At 37.1% G+C, this 21,366-nt stretch overlaps 1 protein-coding gene across 2 annotated transcripts in view; it reads right to left on the reverse strand.

Moving 5' to 3' along the window:
• LOC133640559 (pleckstrin homology domain-containing family G member 1-like) overlaps window positions 1–21,366 on the reverse strand; it is a 62,973-nt gene that overhangs the window by 30,934 nt on the left and 10,673 nt on the right. Inside the window, exons 2-4 of one of the 2 annotated variants that reach the window (XM_062034041.1) lie at window positions 18,076–18,176; window positions 17,419–17,488; window positions 1,028–1,074 (exon numbers count right to left, since the gene is read on the reverse strand). In XM_062034041.1, the coding sequence (XP_061890025.1) occupies window positions 1,028–1,074; window positions 17,419–17,488; window positions 18,076–18,176 (218 nt within the window). Of the gene's footprint in view, window positions 1–1,027; window positions 1,075–9,231; window positions 9,285–9,363; window positions 9,391–17,418; window positions 17,489–18,075; window positions 18,177–21,366 lie in introns of those variants that run through there. The other variant, XM_062034042.1, reaches the window with a different exon arrangement.

The raw sequence follows: 21,366 nt of genomic DNA on the forward strand, positions 1-21,366 counted from the left end.
ATCATAATACGACCCCTTTAATGCATCAAATAAGCCAATGACCCTTGTGTATGAAACTAGACCCGAATAGACCCGCTCATCGACATTGAGCCTTATTATCTGGTACGCCTTAGGGACTAAAACATACGGTAGGCAAAATTAACCAGAAGCAATGCAGAACAGAGAGAAAAAAATCACTGCACGTAAGCAGCAAGGCTGAAAACCAACATTGAATGCCCTTGACCTTCGATCGCTGCATCAAAAACCAACATCGGTGTGTAAAGGATATCACCACATGGGCTCAGGAACACTTCAGAAAACCACTGTCAGTAACTACAGTTTGTCGCTACATCTGTAAGTGCAAGTTAAAACTCTATGCAGAGCGAAAACCATTTATCAACAACACCCAGAAATTTATGTTTCTCAGTTCGAACATTAAATATCTTGTCTTTGCAGTTTATTCAATTGAATAGAAGTTGAAAAGGATTTACAAATCATTGTATTCTGTTTTTATTTACGAATTACATACAGTGACAACTTCACTGGTTTTGGGTTTTGTAATACTGATAGCAAGTTTTGAACAGAAATAAGATACGCATTTTAGTAAAACATAAAACATTTTTTTTACCATAAATTGCGTTTGTGTTCTTTTTTAAGTTGATTAATCATGATCAATCCAAATTCAAAAGTGTGAATAATCTAATTAAAAAAACAAATCATTTGACTTCACTAAAAAACACACATTGCCTGTACAGTTAATACAACAATATTATGTAAACTCGAAGTTATTATTTTTTTGGTTCTTTGTTGTTGCTATTTTTGTATTACAACATTTTATTATTTGATCATGTTGTACTGCATTTTAATCTTTTGTTTTGTGATTGTGTGATGTTTTTTGCCTGGACCCCAGGAAGAATAGTCTCCACTGCGGTGTAGACTAATGGGGATCCTTAATAAACTAAACTAAACAACTTACCTGGTGGCAACATTTCAATTTTTTATTATTTATTATAGAAAAACAATGTTTTGAAATACAAATGAATCTTACCTGGGGTAGTTGGTGCAGTACTGGGTATAAATGTGGAATTCTTCACTCTGGGATGGAATAAAAGAGTAAATTAAATGACACATTATGTCACAGGAAACACTTAAAAGAAGAGTAACTTAAAATAAAACTCATTTCAATGTGGTCTGACTGCTTTAATGCTTGTCAATTTACTCATCAACCAGTATTTAAATATGAGTGAGGCGGAACCACTTGGGAAACATGCTAACCAAGCATTTTAAAGCAAAAGGAAAACCAGTAAATGACACAGACAAATACAGTGTCTTTACTATATCGTATAGTTTGGAGTCTTTTAAGTAGGCCTGTGGGTGCTGGGATTAAATAACCCCCTGATAGAAACGTGCCGCCCCTTTAATTGAAACGTTTCTTGCCTTGCACGCCGCCTCTTTAAACATCAAGTATATGATAGACGACATGACTTCATCAAAAGTCTGCCTTAACTTTTCCTGGCAACTTTATTTCACCTTTGTTTGCCTAGAAGGTGATGTTTTTTTGTTTTTTTAAATTGTTTTATTGTTTAGGACTATGTCAACAAACTATATTATTACTGTATGTTTAATCTCTGATAGCACTTTATAGTAACGCTTTGCTTATGAAGAGGGCATACATTTATTTTAAATGAATAATTAATACCAACATTTTTTTTATAATTGAGAATTATGAGACAGAGCTGATAATAGCAAAATGGTGAGCTGGGGGAGTGTCTGTTTCTCAGTACATGTATTATGATTCCCCTATCAAATGAATAAATACATATTATACAAATTTAAAAAATACAAAAAAAAAAAGACATGTGTTCTTGTCTCTCATAATTGTGAACTATAGTAAAAAAAAACGAAAACGGGCAGTTCCTCTTTAAGTGGTACCCTATTTTTATTATTTTTTTAATTTTTATTATTATTATTTTTTTAGTCAGTTTGTTTAATTTTCTATCTGCTTTTCTATCATTTTTTTGTAATTATTGTATTTTCTAAAATACAATTGTTGGGGGGGAGGGAAAAAAAGTGTCTGTTTCTCAGGATCTGTATTATGATTTCCCTATCAAATGAATAAATAAATATTATTAAAAAATAAATAAAAAATCCCCAAAAAGGCGTGTGTTCTTGTCTCTCATAATTGTGAACGATAGGCAAAAAAACCCGAAAAAGGGCAGTTCCCCTTTAAGTGGTACCCTATTTTTATTATTATTGTTATTATTTTTGTATTTATTTATTTTTTTTAGTCAGTTAATTTCATTTTTGGGGGGGATGGAAAAAAGTGTCGGTTTTTCAGTACCTCTATTATGATTCCCCTATCGAATTAATAAATAAATATATATATATTTTTTAGAAGACGTATGTTCTTGTCTCTCATAATTGTGAACAATAGGCAAAATTTAAAAAAAGTGCAGTTCCCCTTTAAGTGGTACCCTATTTGTATTACTATTGTTATATATTGTTGTATTTGTATTTTTTAGTCAGTTTTATTTTTAAAAAAAAATCCTAAAAAAAAACCCTGTGTGTTCTTGTCTCTCATAATTGCATAATTGTGAATGATAGGCAAAATAAATATAAAAAGTGCAGTTCCCCTTTAAGTAGTACCTTATTTTTATTATTATCATTATTATTTTTAATTAATTTTTAAAAATACATAATTTTTTTAGTCAGTTCGTTTGATTTTCTATCTGCTTTTCTTTAGTTTAAAAAAAACCAACATTTTATTTTATAATTATTTTTTGGGGGGAGGGGGGAGTGTCGGTTTTTCAGTACCTGTATTATGATTTCAAATGAATAAATACATTTTTTTTTTTTTTTAAAGACGTATGTTCTTGTCTCTCATAATTGTGAACGATAGGCAACTTTTTAAAAAAAGTGCAGTTCCCCTTTAAGTGGTACCTAATTTTATTATTTTAGGTTCAATATTATGACTTAGACTTGGACTAGACTTAGACTTCCTTTTATTGTAATTCAAATTTGAACTTTATAGTAGTGAAGTGAAGTGAATTATATTTATATAGCGCTTTTCTCAAGTGACTCAAAGAGCTTTACATTGTGAAACCCAATATCTAAGTTACATTTGTGCACTGGGAGCAGGTGGGTAAAGTGTCTTGCCCAAGGACACAGCGGCAGTGACTAGGATGGCAGAAGTAGGTATCGAACCTGGAACCCTCAAGTTGCTGGCACGGCCACTCTACCAACCGAGCTATACCGCCCCAGTACAGATAAGAATGGAATTTCGTTGCATTAGCTTGTTGTAGTGCAGGATAAAAGAGCAATAAGGTGCAGGTATAAATACATAGATTACTGATTACAATGCGAATACTATATTATTTAAACAAAAAGTATGATGCAATGTATTTCCACACTGTAAATAATGTAGACTATGATAAATATTGTTCTAAACAACGGTAATTTGTTCTATAATTGTGTAAAAAAATTATAATATTTTTTTCCCATTTTTAAAGAAAAACATTTCTCAGTGAATAATGCATGAATTCTACAGTAATATCAATGTTCATGAGGAGAAGGTGTGTTGATGGATGTGTGATTTGCGTTTCATTCTTCCCCCCTCCCTCCGCTATTACATAACATGGGGGCGGCGTCTCATTTAGATTTATTTGTGTCCATAAACACTGCAGGATGCTGACAGAAAACAGGAAGCGACATCATAAACACGCAGAGAAGATTGTCAGATATCTCGCCTCATGTACTAACAGATATTGTGGACATAGTTTGACTTCTGCTGGACTCTATTTTTGTTAGCGTTAGGATAGACATTCACTGGAAGCAAAACTCAGCCTGAGGTGCTACGTGGGAAAAGACCTAAATTGAAGAGCAGAGGTCTCCTCCTTGTCTCCAGTAGTCTGCTACCACAGACCAGACCTAAACACAACCAGATGTGCCGCCATTCATTTACAAGGGTACATGCAGCGCTAATACACACTTGTACACCCACCACAGAGCACATCAATGTTTCGATAGCATACTAATTCATGCAGAGCATGTACAGTACGTGGGAACATGCAGACAATACATGCATGTATGCTTCAGTCAACCACAAACACATTTCTGTTTTGAAGACACGAGAACTCAGTCTGTCTCTACAGTCTGACACAATACGACTTGGCAACCCCTCCCACAAAATAACTGCTACCCACGGAAATCCGATGAAAAGTATACATACTATTCTACTCTAAAACACGTGTAAATGTGCACATGAGCAGGCAAAGCTGATTTATTAAACCGGGTCTATCCAACTGGCGGCCCCGGAGCCAAATTCGGCCTGGGAATGACACCATATTGGCACCCCGAGTTCAGTTCCAAACTTGGGTGACAAATATTTTTGCAGCAATTTGCTAAAACACTATAGAGTGCTCTTGTATTAGCAGACTCTTCTACAAAACCCAAAACCGTTGTGTAAATGGTAAATAAAAACAGAATACAATGATTTGCAAATCCTTTTCGACTTGTAATGATTTGAATAGATTGCAAATACAAGATATTTAACGTTCCAACTGAGAAACTTGTTTTTTTTTTTGGCAAATAATCATTAACTTACAATTTAATGGCAGCAACACACTGCAAAAAAGTTGGCACAGGGGCATTTTTACCACTGGGTTACATGGCCTTTCCTTTTAACAACATTCAGTAAACGTTTGGGAACTGAGGAGACCAATTTTTGAAGCTTTTCAGGTGTAATTATTTCCAATTCTTGCTTGATGTACAGCTTAAGTTGTTCAACGGTCCGGGGTCTCCGCTGTAGTATTTTAGGCTTCATTTGCGCCACACATTTTCAATTGGAGACAGGTCTGGACTACAGGCAGGCCAGTCTAGTACCCGCACTCTTTTACTCCGATGCCACGCCGTTGTAACACGTGCAGAATGTGGCTTGGCATTGTCTGGCTGAAATAAGCAGAGGCGTCCATGAAAAAGACGTTGTTTGAAAGGCAACATATGTTGCTCCAAAACCTGTATGTATCTTTCAGCATTAATGGTGCCTTCACATATGTGTAAGTTACCCATGCCTTGGGCACTAATACACCCCCATACCATCACAGATGCTGGCTTTTGAACTTTGCGCCTATAACAATCCGGATGGTTCTTTTCCTCTTTGGTCCGGAGGACACAACGTCCACAGTTTCCAAAAACAATTTAAAATGTGGACTCGTCAGACCACAGAACACTTTTCCACTTTGCATCAGTCCATCTTAGATGAACTGGGGCACAGCGAAGCCAGCGGCGTTTCTGGGTGTTGTTGATAAATGGTTGTCACGGGCATTGCCGCTTACTTGCAGTTATTTCTCCAGATTCTCTGAACCTTTTGATGATATTACGGACCGCAGATGGTGAAATCCCTCAATTCCTTGCAATAGCTCATTGAGAAATGTTGTTCCTAAACTGTTCGACAATTTGCTCACGCATTTGTAAACAAAGTGGTTAGTTTTGCCACTTGTGCCAGCTTTTTTGAAACATGTTGCAGGCATCAAATTCCAAATGAGCTAATATTTGCAAAAAATTACAAAGTTTACCAGTTTGAACATAAAGTATCTTGTCTTTGCAGTCTATTCAATTGAATGTAAGTTGAAAAGGATTTGCAAATGATTTAATTCTGTTTTTATTTACGATTTACACAAGGTGCCAACTTCACTGGTTTTGGGTTTTGTAATCCTGAACCGCTGCATGCACACAAAAGAGTGAACATTTGTCAAAACATGCACCCCTACTGTGTTGCCTGTGGGGTTCTTTTTTTGGATGAAAACACCACATGGTGGCGCTGTTATGAAACCCCAAAGTTTGTCCCGAAATGTGGAATTGACTTGAAATTTTTGACACAGTTCAATGTGCTCTACATAAGTACCCAAGGTGGTTAAGCCCAATCACCACGAAATATGTTCTGACAAGCAATTGTGTAAAAATGTAACACATTTGGCAGAAAAAGATGGTAAAACGTCTTTAGTCAAATTACTATAGAATGTTACGACAAAATAGTCATAGAGTTTACTCAATTTAACAATCTATGACTAATAGGCATTATCTTCTGGAAAAAACTAAATCCTTTGGTATTTACTTCTAAGGTTCCAAATAGATGTATTTTGCATCCATGCAAGTGATCAACGTCTGAGATGGTTCATTTTAGTGTGTTTTGTTGACAGTTTTTTGTGCTGTATTTTTGCACTGCACTAAAATGAGCATCTGATTTTAAATTTCAATTCATTCTAATCTATAATCCATTCCTGTGTACCGCATTTTTTGGATTATAAATCGCTCCGGAGTATAAATCGCACCGGCCGAAAATGCATAATAAAGAAGGAAAAAAACATATATAAGTCGCACTGGAGTATAAGTCGCATTTTTTATTTATTTATAATTTATTTGATAAAATCCAACACCAAGAATAGACATTTGAAAGGCAATTTAAAATAAATATAGAATAGTGAACAACAGGTTGAATAAGTGTACGTTATATGACGCATAAATAACCAACTGAGAACGTGCCTGGTATGTTAACGTAACATATTATGGTAAGAGTCATTCAAATAACTATAACATATAGAACATCATATACGTTTACCAAACAATCTGTCACTCCTAATCGCTAAATCCGATGAAATCTTCTTCCTCTGTGTCACTTCTAAACAACTCCGCCAACTCCAAAGGTAGACAATGCACCGCTTCCTCTTCTATCGGTACGTCTAGTCTCTTACGTGAATGAGAAAAATAATATTATTTGATATTGTACGGTAATGTGTTAATACTTTCACACATAAATCGCTCCAGAGTATAAATCACACCCCCGGCCAGACTATGAAAAAAACTGCGATTTGTAATCCGAAAAATACGGTATAACCTACTGTATTTATATCTTATTCCAGTGATTTTCAAACTTTTTTCATCAAGTGTCACCTAAGAAAAAAGTTGGCTTCCCAAGTACCACCATGATGACCAACATTAAAATACACACAGGCCAAATACAGTAGGCCTCGGAGGTCGGCAAGCCACATGCGGCTCTTTAGCGCCTCCCTAGTGGCTCCCTATATTTTTTGTTTTTAATATGGTTTCTGTGGGAGGACAAACATGACACAAACCTTCCTATTTGTTAGAAATCCCACTGTTTATATTAAACATGCTTCACTGATGAGAGGATTTGGCAAGCGTTGTTTTGTCCTACTAGTTTTGTCGGTCCTTGAACACACCGTGGTTTGTACAACTTTCTTTGACGCTGTCTTTGTCTCATTTTGTCCACCAAACTTTTTATGCTGTGCGTGAATGCACAAAGGTGAGCTTTGTTGATGTTATTGACTTGTTGGAGTGCTAATCAGGCATATTTGGTCACTGCATGACTGCAAGCTAATTGATGCTAACATGCTATTTAGGCTAGCTGTATGTACATTTTGCATCTTAATGCCTCCTTTGTAGGTATATTTGAGCTCATTTAATTTCCTTTAAATATGTCCTCTGTGCATTTAATTTATATTTGCATGTCTCATGACATTATCTGTATGTAATATTGGCTGCATTTCTCATAGTTGTTTGTGTGCCATGTTGTTCAAGACCACAGCAAACGTTACCTAGCTTGCAAAGATTGTAATAAATCCATTAGAAGAAGACAGCATGCTGTTTCCTTTAACTTGTACACACACCTATATACCTTTGGCCATTCTAAGCCAGTAATTTCCAGGAGTTATCTCACCCTCTGAGGTCTAATATTTGTAAAAATGTGTAGAATAAATATTACATGTCAACATTTCTGTCAACGAAGATTTGCGTCAGCTTGCGACACACAGTCATTTTGATAGTAGACTATTATAGCTAATATAGACACTTACATCATGTGTTGCCTTCGTTATAACACTTACAGTATATAAGACTTTTAAAGTCATTTTGATAGTAGGCTAATGTAGCTAATATAGACACTTCCATCATGTGTTGCCTTCATTATAACACTTGTATAAGACTTTTAAAGTCATTTTGATAGTAGGCTAATGTAGCTAATATAGACACTTACATCATGTGTTGCCTTCATTATAACACCTGTATAAGACTTTTAAAGTCATTTTGACAGTAGGCTAACGTAGCTAAAAACTTACATCATGTGTTGCCTTCATTATAACACTTATATAAGACTTTTAAAGTAATTTTGATAGTAGGCTAATCTAGCTAATATAGACACTTACATCATGTGTTGCCTTCATTATAACACTTATAAGACATTTAAAGTCAATTTGATAGTAGGCTATTCTAGCTAATATAGACACTTACATAGGCTGACCATATTCTGAAATCCCAAAAAGAGGACATATATGCGTGCCAAGGCGGGGACTAGGTGAAAATTTGCCAATGATACTCGAACTTGCTTTATAAATAATATATTTATTTAAATAAAGCATTTTTCTCCTCTGTTGACAGCAGTGTTGGCGCTAGGAATTTTCAAAATGGGGTCCCAGGGTTGGGGTTGTGGATATGGCAGTTTGTAGTGACTGTTCAGTTTATGGGCAGGGTGTGTATGAGGTAGTGCAAAGGGCTGCAGAGTAATGAGATGCGAGGCAAGGGGTTCGGCTATAAGCCGCCTACAGGCCCGACCAGAGCAGGTGGAGTTCAGGGGTTGAGAGGTGGAGATCCTTGGGCTCAGGCTCAAGGCCTATCTACCACTCGCCATCCAAGACTTAGGGACCTGGCCTACGTAAACACAGGACCCGGAGTTCAATCAATGTGCGCACATAAACATCAACATTAAGTCATCTATTGTTCGACCTTCAATAAATAAGTTACACTTATTATTATCATTATTAGCAATAATACTGCTAACATTAACAATATTAAACCATCCCATGTATGTACAACGTAACAAACACGACAGTACACAGTGTAGTCACTATGACGGGTGCAACATGAACAATATTAAACAATAGAAAATAATAGTGACGTCACTATGACGGGTGTAACATTAACAATAACAGTGACGTCACTATGACGGGTGTAACAGTGTTCATTCATTGTCTTTACCGTAGCATAAAAAGTGCACATGGCCTTAAAACGCCACAACACTCAGTCACCATATGTAAGTACCCAAAATAAAGACTCAAAATAAATATAAATTCAATGGGACCAGAAACATTGGAGGAAACGGGATTAAAAGCCGATGCTAACCGCCCATAGACAATACATGGGTACGGCTAGCAGCTACTATTAGCAAACAGATTCACTTACCAACTCGGCTTAATAACACTCTCTCGTCGCAACTCGGCCCTGATGGTCGGCACCTATAAGTTTACAATTAGTTGTAAAATGTTGGACGGTTGTTTTTACGATATGCAGGCAAACGACAACTTTAAAACATACCGGCTTCAGATGTGCCCAGGCTTAGCCACCGCACCTGGCAGCCATCTTGGGACGGTGGATAATATAGAGCGCGATAGGCTGCAGCGGGTCACGTGATAGGCTGCAGCGGGTCACGTGAGCGCGTGTGTTAAACTCGTGAGATTAAACGTGGAAACGCCGCAGGTAATATGAGGGGATGCCATGAGAGGAAATATGTCTTATTTCCCACCCGTGTTACACGCACGCGTCCACACTTTGTTTTGTTTAACCCCTTCTTAACTCTGGACGTACATTGAAAATACCCGGTACACGCAACCCTAACTCAAAATGCCGGACATTTGAGGCATTTAAAAAACCCCGCCCGGACACCCCGGACATCCCCGCAAAAGAGGACATGTCCGGGGAAAGGAGGACGTATGGTCAGTAGGGATGATGTTTGATAAGAAATTATCGAGTTCGAGCCTATTATCGAATCCTCTTATCGAACCGATTCCTTATCGATTCTCTTATCGAGTCCAGATAGGTGGTTGTATATGGAAAAAAACACACAATATTTGGTTTAACAAAAGCTCACTTTTATTATACAAGAAAACAATTTAATCTAATAAATAAATATTGACTGTTACCCCCCTAAAAAAATAAAAGAAAATAAATAAATATTGACTGTTGTTACCCAAAGTATATTAAGTGGGATTTTTCAGAAAAACAAATATATACAGTAACACAAAAACAACCTGTCTCTGTGATCACTATAGGTGTATAAATAATAATATAGTGTTAAATAAAATCAGTCCCTTGGGCACAAAACTGAAAATAATACAGCTTTCCAAAAAGTGCACTTCTGCTGCTATTTGACATAACTGTTTGTTATGATGCTTTGACATTTTTGCACTTAATTTCTTTATTGAAAGAAAATTCTATGAAGAGAAAAGTTCTTTGCAAATGTGGATACAATGCTAAAAAAAATGAAAAGTTAAAGCTAAAAAAAGAAATACACTTTGAGTTAACATTATTTCTTTATAGGGGGAAAGATGTTATGAGCTAGGGAATTTAACAACTACACTACCCAGCATGCAACGGGAGTGACGAGCATGCGCGGTAGCCCCGAAAAGTGTTGTTGCATATCGTCACCCGGCAGCTAAGAATGAGCACGCTGTGAAAGTAAACGTCAAGAACTCAGCCAACACGCCTCGTCTGCATTATTCATAATTAGACAGACAACACATATACAGTGTGATTTTGTTTTGTTTACAAGGAAAGAAAAACGAAAGTTAAAAAAGGGAGATGTCATATATATGTATGTGCTGCGGTTGCTTTAAGAACGTTGTGACAGCTGCCGTAAAGGAGGTACGTTGCTAGCCTGGTTGCTATGTTTCCGGTTGGTCGTAAAAGTGTTGTTCATGTGTTTGTACCCTGCTCAAATCTCTCAGTAAAGTTATTCATTGGATTATACCTTTTGTTTTGAACTTTATTACACCTTGGAGCGCTTTTTCCTGTCCATTTTTTTCCTGCTTTCGCTATCTGCGCCTAATGACTGAGCTACGTGATGTCATTTCTTGTGATGTCTCACGGGGCATTTCTGGTCGGGACGGGATTCGTTCCCAGGGATTCGAATAAAGAACCAACTCTTTTTCTTTACTATAGTGGTCTCGATAACGGGTAACGGTTCTCAAAAAGGGATTCGAGTCCGAGGACTCGGTTCTTTTCTTATCGAACAACCGAGAAAACCGGTTTCGAGTATCATCCCTAATGGTCAGCCTAACTTACATCATGTGTTGGCCTTTATATAACACTTATATAAGACTTTTAATGTCATTTTGATAGTAGACTAATATAGCTAATATAGACACTTACATCATGCGTTGCCTTCGTTATAACACTTATATACGACTTTTGAAGTCATTTTGATAGTAGGCTAATGTAGCTAATATAGACCCTTACATCATGTGTTGTCTTCATTATAACACTTATATAACACTTTTAAAGTCATTTTAATAGTAGGCTAATATAGCTAATATAGACACTTACATCATGTGTTGCCGTCATTATAACTCTCATATTAGGCTTTTAATTTTTTTGCGGCTCCAGACAAATGTTTCTTTTGTATATTTGGTCCAATATGGCTCTTTCAACGTTTTGGGTTGCCTACCCCTGGTAGGCCTAAACTATATTTGTGGCCACTGTAACACAGTTGGAACAGTAACACTGTGTTTGAATATAGCAAAATAAAACACTGTACTTTAATCAGGGGATTCTTTGGCACGTACAACAGTTTGAGAATCACTGTCCTATTCTATTTAGATTATGTTCATACACTCGTTATTGCGGTACTCACTGGGTTAAATCTGGGACGTTTTTGTGCCATCTTATGTGTCCCATGTGTGCTGGTAAGACATAAAGTTCCTGGAATACTTAAAAGGCAAAAAATGTTTGTGACGCAAAGAAAATATTTTGGTTTGTCATCCATGGTCAGATGGTCTCTTTGCGGCGCAGTGGCTTAAGTTTATTACGGCACGTTTTAGAGGAAATGCTGGAATGTGGCATCATGGGACATGCGAGCATTTTTATGGGAAATGGTTGGGCGAGGCATGAAAGCAAAAAAGACACAAACAAATAGCCCGTTCTTCATGTTTTGTCCAAAGTTTGTGCGTGCATGTGTCAAACTGCTGTTAGAACAGGCTGCAACAAGCACGGTACTTTAGGAGTGTGCATGTTAGAAAAACGACACGGTGCGGGGGTGTGGCGGGGGAGTGAAGAAACTAAGTAGAATCAGAAGATTTCAGTTTTCTGGCCAAGGTTGAGCAACTGTAGTTTAAATCTGCACCAACTTGTGCAAGGACGTGAAATAAGTGACAAAAAGGAGAATTTTGTGATAAGAAATACTTTTTGAACCTTGACATTGCTTCCCTCTATTTGTGCATTTGTTTTCACTTGATTCTTTGGTTTTCACAGGATATTTAATACTCCCATCCAAAAGTGGAAACATACACACTCTACAGCAGAAGGTGTCAAACTCAGGGCCCGGGGGCCAAATCTGGCCCGGCACATTATTTTATGTGGCCCGCGAAAGGCTAGAAATAATATGCGTTAATAAAATGCTTAATCTTTTCTTACTAAATATATTTGCGCTTTCCCTTTTGACATTAAAAATCATGTACTGCATGCAATTGCATATCTTTTGAAATTCAATATTATCAAAGTCAAAATATTAATATTAAAAAAATGGATAGATATTGATAGTCCAACTCATACTGACTGGTATACACAAGCTATGGAGATGATATCAGTAGAAAAAACTGCATTTAGTTTTGATAATAATGAGTCATATTGGAATATAGGATCCATTATTTAAATTTGTTTTAACTATTAAATGAACCTAAAATATGACTTATTTTATCTTTGTGGAAAATATTGGACACAATGTGTTGTCAAGCTTATGAGATGCGATGCAAGCGTAAGCCACTGTGACACTATTGTTAATTTTTTAAATGGTTTTATTTTATTTTTGATAAATGGCTGTGATGATAATGTACATGAGGGATTTATAATCACTGCCATGTTGTAATTCTTATTAATATTGATACTGATATTGATGTTATTCATTTTTGTATGACTACTTTTGGATTGTTTTGTGTCCTGTTAGTGTCCTCTCAATTGCTCTGTTGATTGCTATTCTGAATGTTGCTGGGCCGGGTTTGGTTTTGGAATTGGAATTCTATTATTATGGTATTATTGTGTATTATTTTGTTGGATTGATTAATCAAAAAAATGAAATCTTTTTTTTATTTTTAAATCAAAATATTATATTATCATGTATTCCAAAAATATGTTTTGGTAAAATAAAGATAAATATTGTACTTAACTATCTACTTGACTTATGATTTCAAAACAAATGATCAATCAAATTGTAGACTGTAAAATTGACAATATATTTTACGGTTAAATTCCGAGTTTTTTATCGTAAAATCAACTTTAGTACTGTTTTTTTCCATATGCAGTAAGACACTAAAACATTAAAAAACAAACAAAAAAAGTATTAAAACGACAAGATTTTACAGTTAAAAAAAACAAAACTGGCAGCTCTGTTGCTTGAATTTTACAGCTAAAAACAGTGGTATTGTTTATCCATTCCATTCCATTTGTTCAATGTTTTTATATGCTGTAAAAACCCCCCACTGCTTTTACTGTAACATTCTGGTGACTGAGCTGCCAGTTTTTAAAGTAAAATTTTAAAAAAAATTTTGCAGCTTATGTAAAAAAATATTGTTAATGTATTATATATATACATGTATATTCATATATTACTCATTGTTAAAAGCGGCCCTCTGTAACTGCGATGTGGCCCTCCATGAAAACGAGTTTGACACCCATGCTCTACAGAATGCATATGCAAACTTTAAAGGGTTCAGATGTGCCCTCCAAGGCTACTTGAACCTGCAAATTACGATGCACAATACAGATTTTCGGTTACAATCCGATCTTTTTTAATGTAGTCGTACACGTAATAAACACGCGACTTTTATTTGTGTCAAATGTGAACACAAATGGAAGCACCCGCACGTATGTTTGATTGTAACGTGCATCTTAGTTATACTTTTGGGGGTGTTGAAATCGCCATGTAAAATCACTAATGCTAATCAGTTGCACGTGTATGGGAAATCCAATGTAAATTAGCATCGAGCTAGCGCATTTTGTGAAGTGGTGCCTTACTGCACATTTTGGTGTTTTGTGTAGGGCGTGGAAAATTGCAGCATTACATAGAGACAGTCCGACTGAGTGCTGCTCGAGTGCTTGTTTCCCCGCCAAATGTTTGTCACAGGCCGATCACATCTGCGACCGGCCGTGATATTACGTGCCACATAAGCGTCAAAATATGGCACTGTTATGTGTGTTTGACGGATAAATATACATATGTATATGTGTATGTATGTGTGTATGTACGTATGTTTGTACTGTATGTACGTATATGTGTGTATGTATATGTATGCCTCCTGGCCGTAGTTCTTGGTTGCCTCCTGTGTGGACTGTTGGGGCTTTTGTGGGGTGGGGTCCGCGCCCTCTGTTCCTCCTAGTTATAACGCATACACACATATAGGACTTCAAGGGATTGTCCTGCTGAGAGGCACGGCGAGGGTATGAGGATGCCTCTATGGGGCTCCAGTCCTCCTGACTTGTCCCCTGCTTGTCCATCCCTCAATTTTAACTGCATGTTAGACACTTAGAGTTTGGGGGGCTCGGCATGGTAGGGACCCATCACGGCCGTGATGTCCCCCAATTTTAATCGCATTAGCTCCCTCACGCTACAGCACACAAATCAATAGGGACTGGAGGTCGGCTGTAATTGGCTGACCTCATAATTTTAACTACAAAGTAGACACTCAGGGGGCCTTATACACTACCACATCACATTTCTCTGTCGTATCCCCCTCTTGTCCCCGCAATTTCCCCCTCTGTCTTCCTTTTTTTTGTCTTTCTATCCCCTCCTGCTCCGGTCCGGCAGTGTCAAACATTAATATAAATTAGGGATGTCCGATAATGGCTTTTTGCCGATATCCGATATTCCGATATTGTCCAACTCTTTAATTACCGATACCGATATCAACCGATACCGATATCAACCGATATATGCAGTCGTGGAATTAACACATTATTATGCCTAATTTGGACAACCATGTATGGTGAAGATAAGGTACTTTTTAAAAAATAAAAATAAAATAAGATAACTAAATTAAAAACATTTTCTTGAATAAAAAATAAAGTAAAACAATATAAAAACAGTTACATAGAAACTAGTAATTAATGAAAATGAGTAAAATTAACTGTTAAAGGTTAGTACTATTAGTGGACCAGCAGCACGCACAATCATGTGTGCTTACAGACTGTATCCCTTGCAGACTGTATTGATATATATTGATATATAATGTAGGAACCAGAATATTGATAACAGAAAGAAATGGGGGGAGGGAGGTTTTTTGGGTTGGTGCACTAATTGTAAGTGTATCTTGTGTTTTTTATGTTGATTTAATTAAAAAAAACAAAAAAAACCCAAAACAAAACGATACAGATAATTAAAAAAAACGATACCGATAATTTCAGATATTACATTTTAACGCATTTATCGGCCGATAATATCGGCAGGCCGATATTATCGGACATCCCTAATATAAATCCATTTAATCAAGTCAAATACATATAAGGCAACAAGAGAACACTTCTCTTTTGTAAAGTAAATATGTACATCAAATGTATGATTTGCCTTAGTAGTCAGGACAAAAAAAAAAAAAAAAAAAAAAAAAAAAATAATGACACCGTTTGATTGTACATGAATTGATACCCGACAGAATTTAATTGGTGCCTATAAAGGTTTGGACCGAGATGGTCCAACAAAGTCGTTTCCACTGTATATATATTACCGTATTTTTCGGACTATAAGGCGCACTTAAAATCCTTTCATTTTCTCAAAAATCGACAGTGCGCCTTATAAACCGGTGCACCTAATGTACGGATTAATTCTGGTTGTGCTTACCGACCACAAAGCTATTCTATTTGGTAAATGGTGTAATGATAAGGGTGACCAGTAGATGGCAGTCACACATAAATCACACAGCCTACTCAGTGGCCTAATGGTTAGAGTGTCTGCCCTGAGATCGGTAGGTTGTGAGTTCAAACCCCGGCCGAGTCATACCAAAGACTATAAAAATGGGACCCATTACCTCCCTGCTTGGCACTCAGCATCAAGGGTTAGAATTGGGGGTTAAATCACCAAAAATGATTCCCGGGCGTGGCCACCGCTGCTGCCCACTGCTCCCCTCACCTCCCAGGGGGTGATCAAGGGTGATGGTCAAATGCAGAGAATAATTTCGCCACACCTAGTGTGTGTGTGACAATCATTGGTACTTGAACTTTCAATAAGAGATATGTGTAAACTGTAAGTAGAGGCCAGTAAACAACACCAACATTTTATATGTTCCATTGAAAATATAGAACATTACACACGGCACTCAAAAATCTGTAAAAATGTTTTACTACGACTTTGGTAAGCTATTAAGCCGCACCACTTGATGGATTGTGGGAGAATTACAGCTACCGTAGACAGAGGAATTGTGCTTCAACATACAAGTATTATTATGGTGTGTGTATAAGGTAAGACATATTATTTGGCGTTTTGTCTTGCAATCTTATGCAAAAACAACTTTTCTTACCTTCTGGTACCTGTTGATCTGTATTTAAGATTTGCATACGTCCTGAAAATTTGCGCAGGTCCGCCTTTGTAGTCCGTGCCGACACCGTAGTCGATAAACTTCTTCTTTTTCTCTATCTTCTTGTTATGGGACATTCACCCTCCGCTGTTGCCATTTTTAATATAAAGTAGTGCAAAGTTCTCACTTATTTCTGTCAGTAAACTCGCCATGAAAGCGCTAAAACATACCGGTGTAGTGAGTTAACATTATTCACCCAAGGAACTTTAGTTATTAGTGAGTTCCGATCGGACGCTTTTTCACGGGACACATTTCTAGCGTTGTTGTTGCACTAGTGAGCCACGGATGAGGAGATGCTGCTCCGTTATTGATTTAAGTAAAGTTTGAATGTCATTAAAACAGTTAGCTCCATCTTTTGACACTTCTTCCACACCCGTCCTTGCACGCTACACCGCTACAACAAAGATGACGGAGAAAAGACGCTGTGGAAGGTGAGCCACGTAAATAAAACCCCCCACAAAACAGCGCATCCTGAAGCGACTGTCAGAAAGTGGCTTAAAGATGATCTGTAAAACATCATCTATGCAACATTTTGACCAAAAAAACACCATCACATGTTATGTAGACCACAAGGAAGTCTTTTACATTTAGAAAAAAATCATAATACGACCCCTTTAATGCGCCTTATAATCCGGTGTGCCTTTTGTCTGAAAATAGACCTGACTAGACCCGCTCATCGGCAGTGCGCCTTATAATCCGGTGCGCCCTATGGTCCGAAAAATACGGTATAAATAATTGGTGACAGTCTGAACCTAAAACTGATCATTCTAGTTCTGTTGTGTTTAATCTGCATTTTTTCTGTCATTCTGACTCTTACCTTTGATACAAAGCATTCTGCAATGGCCACAGGGTCAGCGTTGCAAGTCTCCAGGTGGTGAAGCAAGTCCCTGGAAACAAATGTGCACAAATGATTATAAACGTACCGAGCATACTGTTAAAACACATGCGTGTAAAAATGCTTTGATTTATTGTTTCTAGCTATTGTTTTCAAATTTCAGGAGGCACACAGGGAGCCTCTGAAAAACTTCCTTGAATTCAAAACTTCAGCTCCACAATGATGGAAAAAGTTCACTGGTAAAGTTATTGTTTCGCGTCTAAGACATGAGGTCACCAGGAATGCTTTAAAGCTTCCTTTAACTGGTCCAACTTTTTTTTTCTTTGTTTTGGTGCATGACAGCTGACAAATGAATGGCTGAGAGTGTATATTTGTGTCCAAAGACCACCATGATGAGGAACCAGCCGTCAAACCACACAAACACAGCTTAGAGCAGGGACAGAGGAGGCAGATATGCAGACGGGGACCAACACACACCTGACTTAGTACGCCATTCCTAGAAATCAGTCGACTGTAAATAATTATTTGGAGAATTATATTCCTAGAATGTCCCTGGTCTATTGACAAATATAATATCAACAGTGTTCAACAAAGTATAAAGACACACACATTTGTGTTTTGGTGTGTACATGCCTTTACCTGTTAAAGTGGTAGATGTCCTGGATGTTACCAAACAAAGAGCCTTTATCCTCAGAGCTCAAAGCCAGCCGAGCCTGGTTACTGATATTCTCCAAATAATCCTGCAGAGAGGAGAAGAAAAAGTTAAGATAGCTTCAAATAAGGTGATTTTAAATGGAAATCCCATTTGAAATTAATACAAGGCAATCCCAACTAGCTTTTAAATTATATGTTTGCTAGCAAGGTTAAAATGTCAATGTAAGGATCGGCTAATGTGTTTACAGAAGTCCAGGTTTCTCTTTACAACAGGAGCAGTATTGGGTTTTTGGAAATTTGCTGCAAAAAAAGTTTTGAACTGAACTCAAGGGTCGGTCAGCATAGTGTCATTCTTGCGGCTTTGGCCCTCAGACCACCAGTTGAGTATCCCTACACTCATCATCATCGGCGGTCACTCGAACGAGTATGACGATCCTCCTGGTAGGGGCGTATCCTTTTATGGAGGATGCCTGTGCGTGACTTTGTTTAACGTGGGGAGACTGGTGCACAGACAGTCACCCCACGATCCTTGACAGAATCGGGTCAGGGTCCAGTGGCATGGAGTCCAAGACGACTGGGGACCCTTTTCTGCTGCAGCCTTCTTCCCCCATCGCAGCCGTTGTGGTAGTTCTTAAATATACTGTCTTCCGCCTGCTCCGCCGTTGAGGTCTTCACCGTATCCCTGGCTAGGGGGCAGTCAAGTACTAGGCCTTTGCCAAGGGCCTCCTGGGGTAACAGTAGTAAAGGGGTTAACCTCCTAGTGCCCCAAGACCCCATAGAGGAGACTCCAATGCCGGATGCACTTTAACGTCATGCCCAGGACATCATTAACCTACACTGTCCATGGCCCTAAAGCAGTGATGGGCAGTTGCTAAGCTACGTAGCTTAACTAACTACATTTTCCAGTAGTTTGGCCGTAGCTTAGCTACTTTTTTAACGAGTAGCTTTTCCTGTAGCTTAGCTACTTTTTAGAGCCATGTAGCGAGGTAGCTTACATCAAAGCTACAAGCTACAAAGAGAGAAAATGGGTTGCGAATCCAGGCCCAAAAAATATGGAGAAAATCCATACATATGGAGAAAATCCATGATGATTGGTTGGTGTTCGTATGATGAGTCACATGGCTAAGGTTCGGGCGAAACATTACGGACTGGCCAATCAGAGGCAAGATAACTCAGGTCATCGAAACGAGTAAGCAAAATCATGACAGTCATGCACTCATGTCACACGACAACAAGGGAGTCGGAGACAGAGGGACGCTTCAAGCTGATGACTTAAAAAAAAAAATACAGTATATACTGTACTTTAAAATGGCAGAGGAATTCTCTTCCGCAGATTAGATTTTTCCCTTAGTGGTTTAAGACAATGGTCCCCAACCACCGGGCCGAGGCCTGGTACCGGTCCGTGGACCGATTGGTACCGGGCCGCACAAGAAATAAAAAATAAAGAAATTAATAATAATTTAAATTTTTTAAATTAAATCAACATAAAAAACCACAATATATACATTATACATCAATAAAGATCAATACAGTCTTTAGGGATACAGTCCGTAAGCACACATGATTGTATTGCGTTAGGACAAAAAAATATATATATACAACCCCCCGGTCCGTGGGACAAATTTTCAAGCGTTGACCGGTCCGCAGCTACAAAAAGGTTGGGGACCACTGGTTTAAGATGACGTCCACAATAATGTGTGTCCTTGGCCTAATTTAGACAAATGTATGCGTTTAGAGAAAACAATGCCGGAAACCTTAGTTTTTAGTTGTTTACTCTGTTAACCAAAATGCTCTCTTCATCGAAGACGTGGAACACAAATTTAGGAACATACATTAAGGTTAGTTGAGTTCATGAAAAGTTTTACTGCACATTACTGTTCCCAAACAACACACAAGTCATTGTTTTTTTGTAAAGATATAAATAGATACTGTTTTTTTTTTTTTTACTGTACGTAGGGTAAATTAAAAACATTATAGGTGTGGGCCAAAGAAAAGGCAAACCAAATAAATACATAAAGTGAGGTGTAGGGACCCCTAGAGGTAGTTGTAGGGCATGCATGAGTGTCAAACTAGTTTTCACTGAGGGCAACATCGCAGTTATGGCTGCCCTCAGAGGGCCGCTTGTAACAGTGAGACATAAATTATTATAAATGTATAAGGATTCGCCTTGTGATGTTATTATACCATTGCACATGCATTTGATCATTATATAATTTTTTTACATTCTCTGTTGACAGGCAGCTCAGTCGCCATCATTTAATATAGAATCTATGGGGTTTTTTAACAGCACATTTCTATAAATGTAAAAATGGTACCACTGTGTTTTAACGTTAAAATTCTGACGACTGATAGGCCATTTTTTTTCATATATGCAGTTGTTGTTGTTTCATGGTGAATTACTGTTTTTTTTTTTTTTTTTACCTATTGTCATTTTTACACTGTACAATTAAATGGATAACTCACTTTAAAATTATAGGTCAATCAGATATTTATTTTATTTAAAAAAAATTGTAATGTATGATAATATATTATTTATTGCATTATTAGGAAACACGAATAATAACTATTAGTTTTTATTATTACAGATTATAACTACTTTCAAACCTAAATTCATACCAATTTAACTAACATTAAATTAAGAACATTAACATTATTATTACAGATCCATTGATAAGTACTTTCCCTTTTGAAATTCATACACATTTAATTTAATTATTTAATTTCTTACATTATTAGATGAATGAATGAATGAAATAAGTTTATTTCGGTCATATAATCAACCATCAACCATTAACCATTTTGTGTGACCAGTTTAACAGTACAGATTATACATATTTAACAATCATACATATTTACACACAAAAATAAAATAAAATAAAAAGAATGACCAAAAAAGGAATAGGCTGAAGCCAAAGCTTATATTTGCCTATCCTATACCTCCACTGAAATTAAGATTGCCTGGAACATCAACGTTAAAAAAAAATAATCAATGGGATGAAAGTAATTGTTACTATATTTTATAATTTTCTATTATATCACCTTTCAAGGTTTTCTTAAAAACAAAGAACTACATGTCTTCAGCTCATCACTGAGCTTGTTCCACCATTTAACTCCTAAAACTGAAATACATTTGTATTTTAAAAAACTTTTTTTTTTTTTTTTAATTTCTTGTGCGGCCCGGTACCAATCGGTCCACGGACCGGTACCGGTGGTTGGGGACCACTGTTGTAGGGTGTCCCCAGCTAAATGACAGATAGTTTTTAGTAATGCACCCGA

The sequence above is a fragment of the Entelurus aequoreus genome, linkage group LG23, assembly GCF_033978785.1.
Source record: "Entelurus aequoreus isolate RoL-2023_Sb linkage group LG23, RoL_Eaeq_v1.1, whole genome shotgun sequence".
In the NCBI taxonomy this organism is placed as follows: domain Eukaryota; kingdom Metazoa; phylum Chordata; class Actinopteri; order Syngnathiformes; family Syngnathidae; genus Entelurus; species Entelurus aequoreus.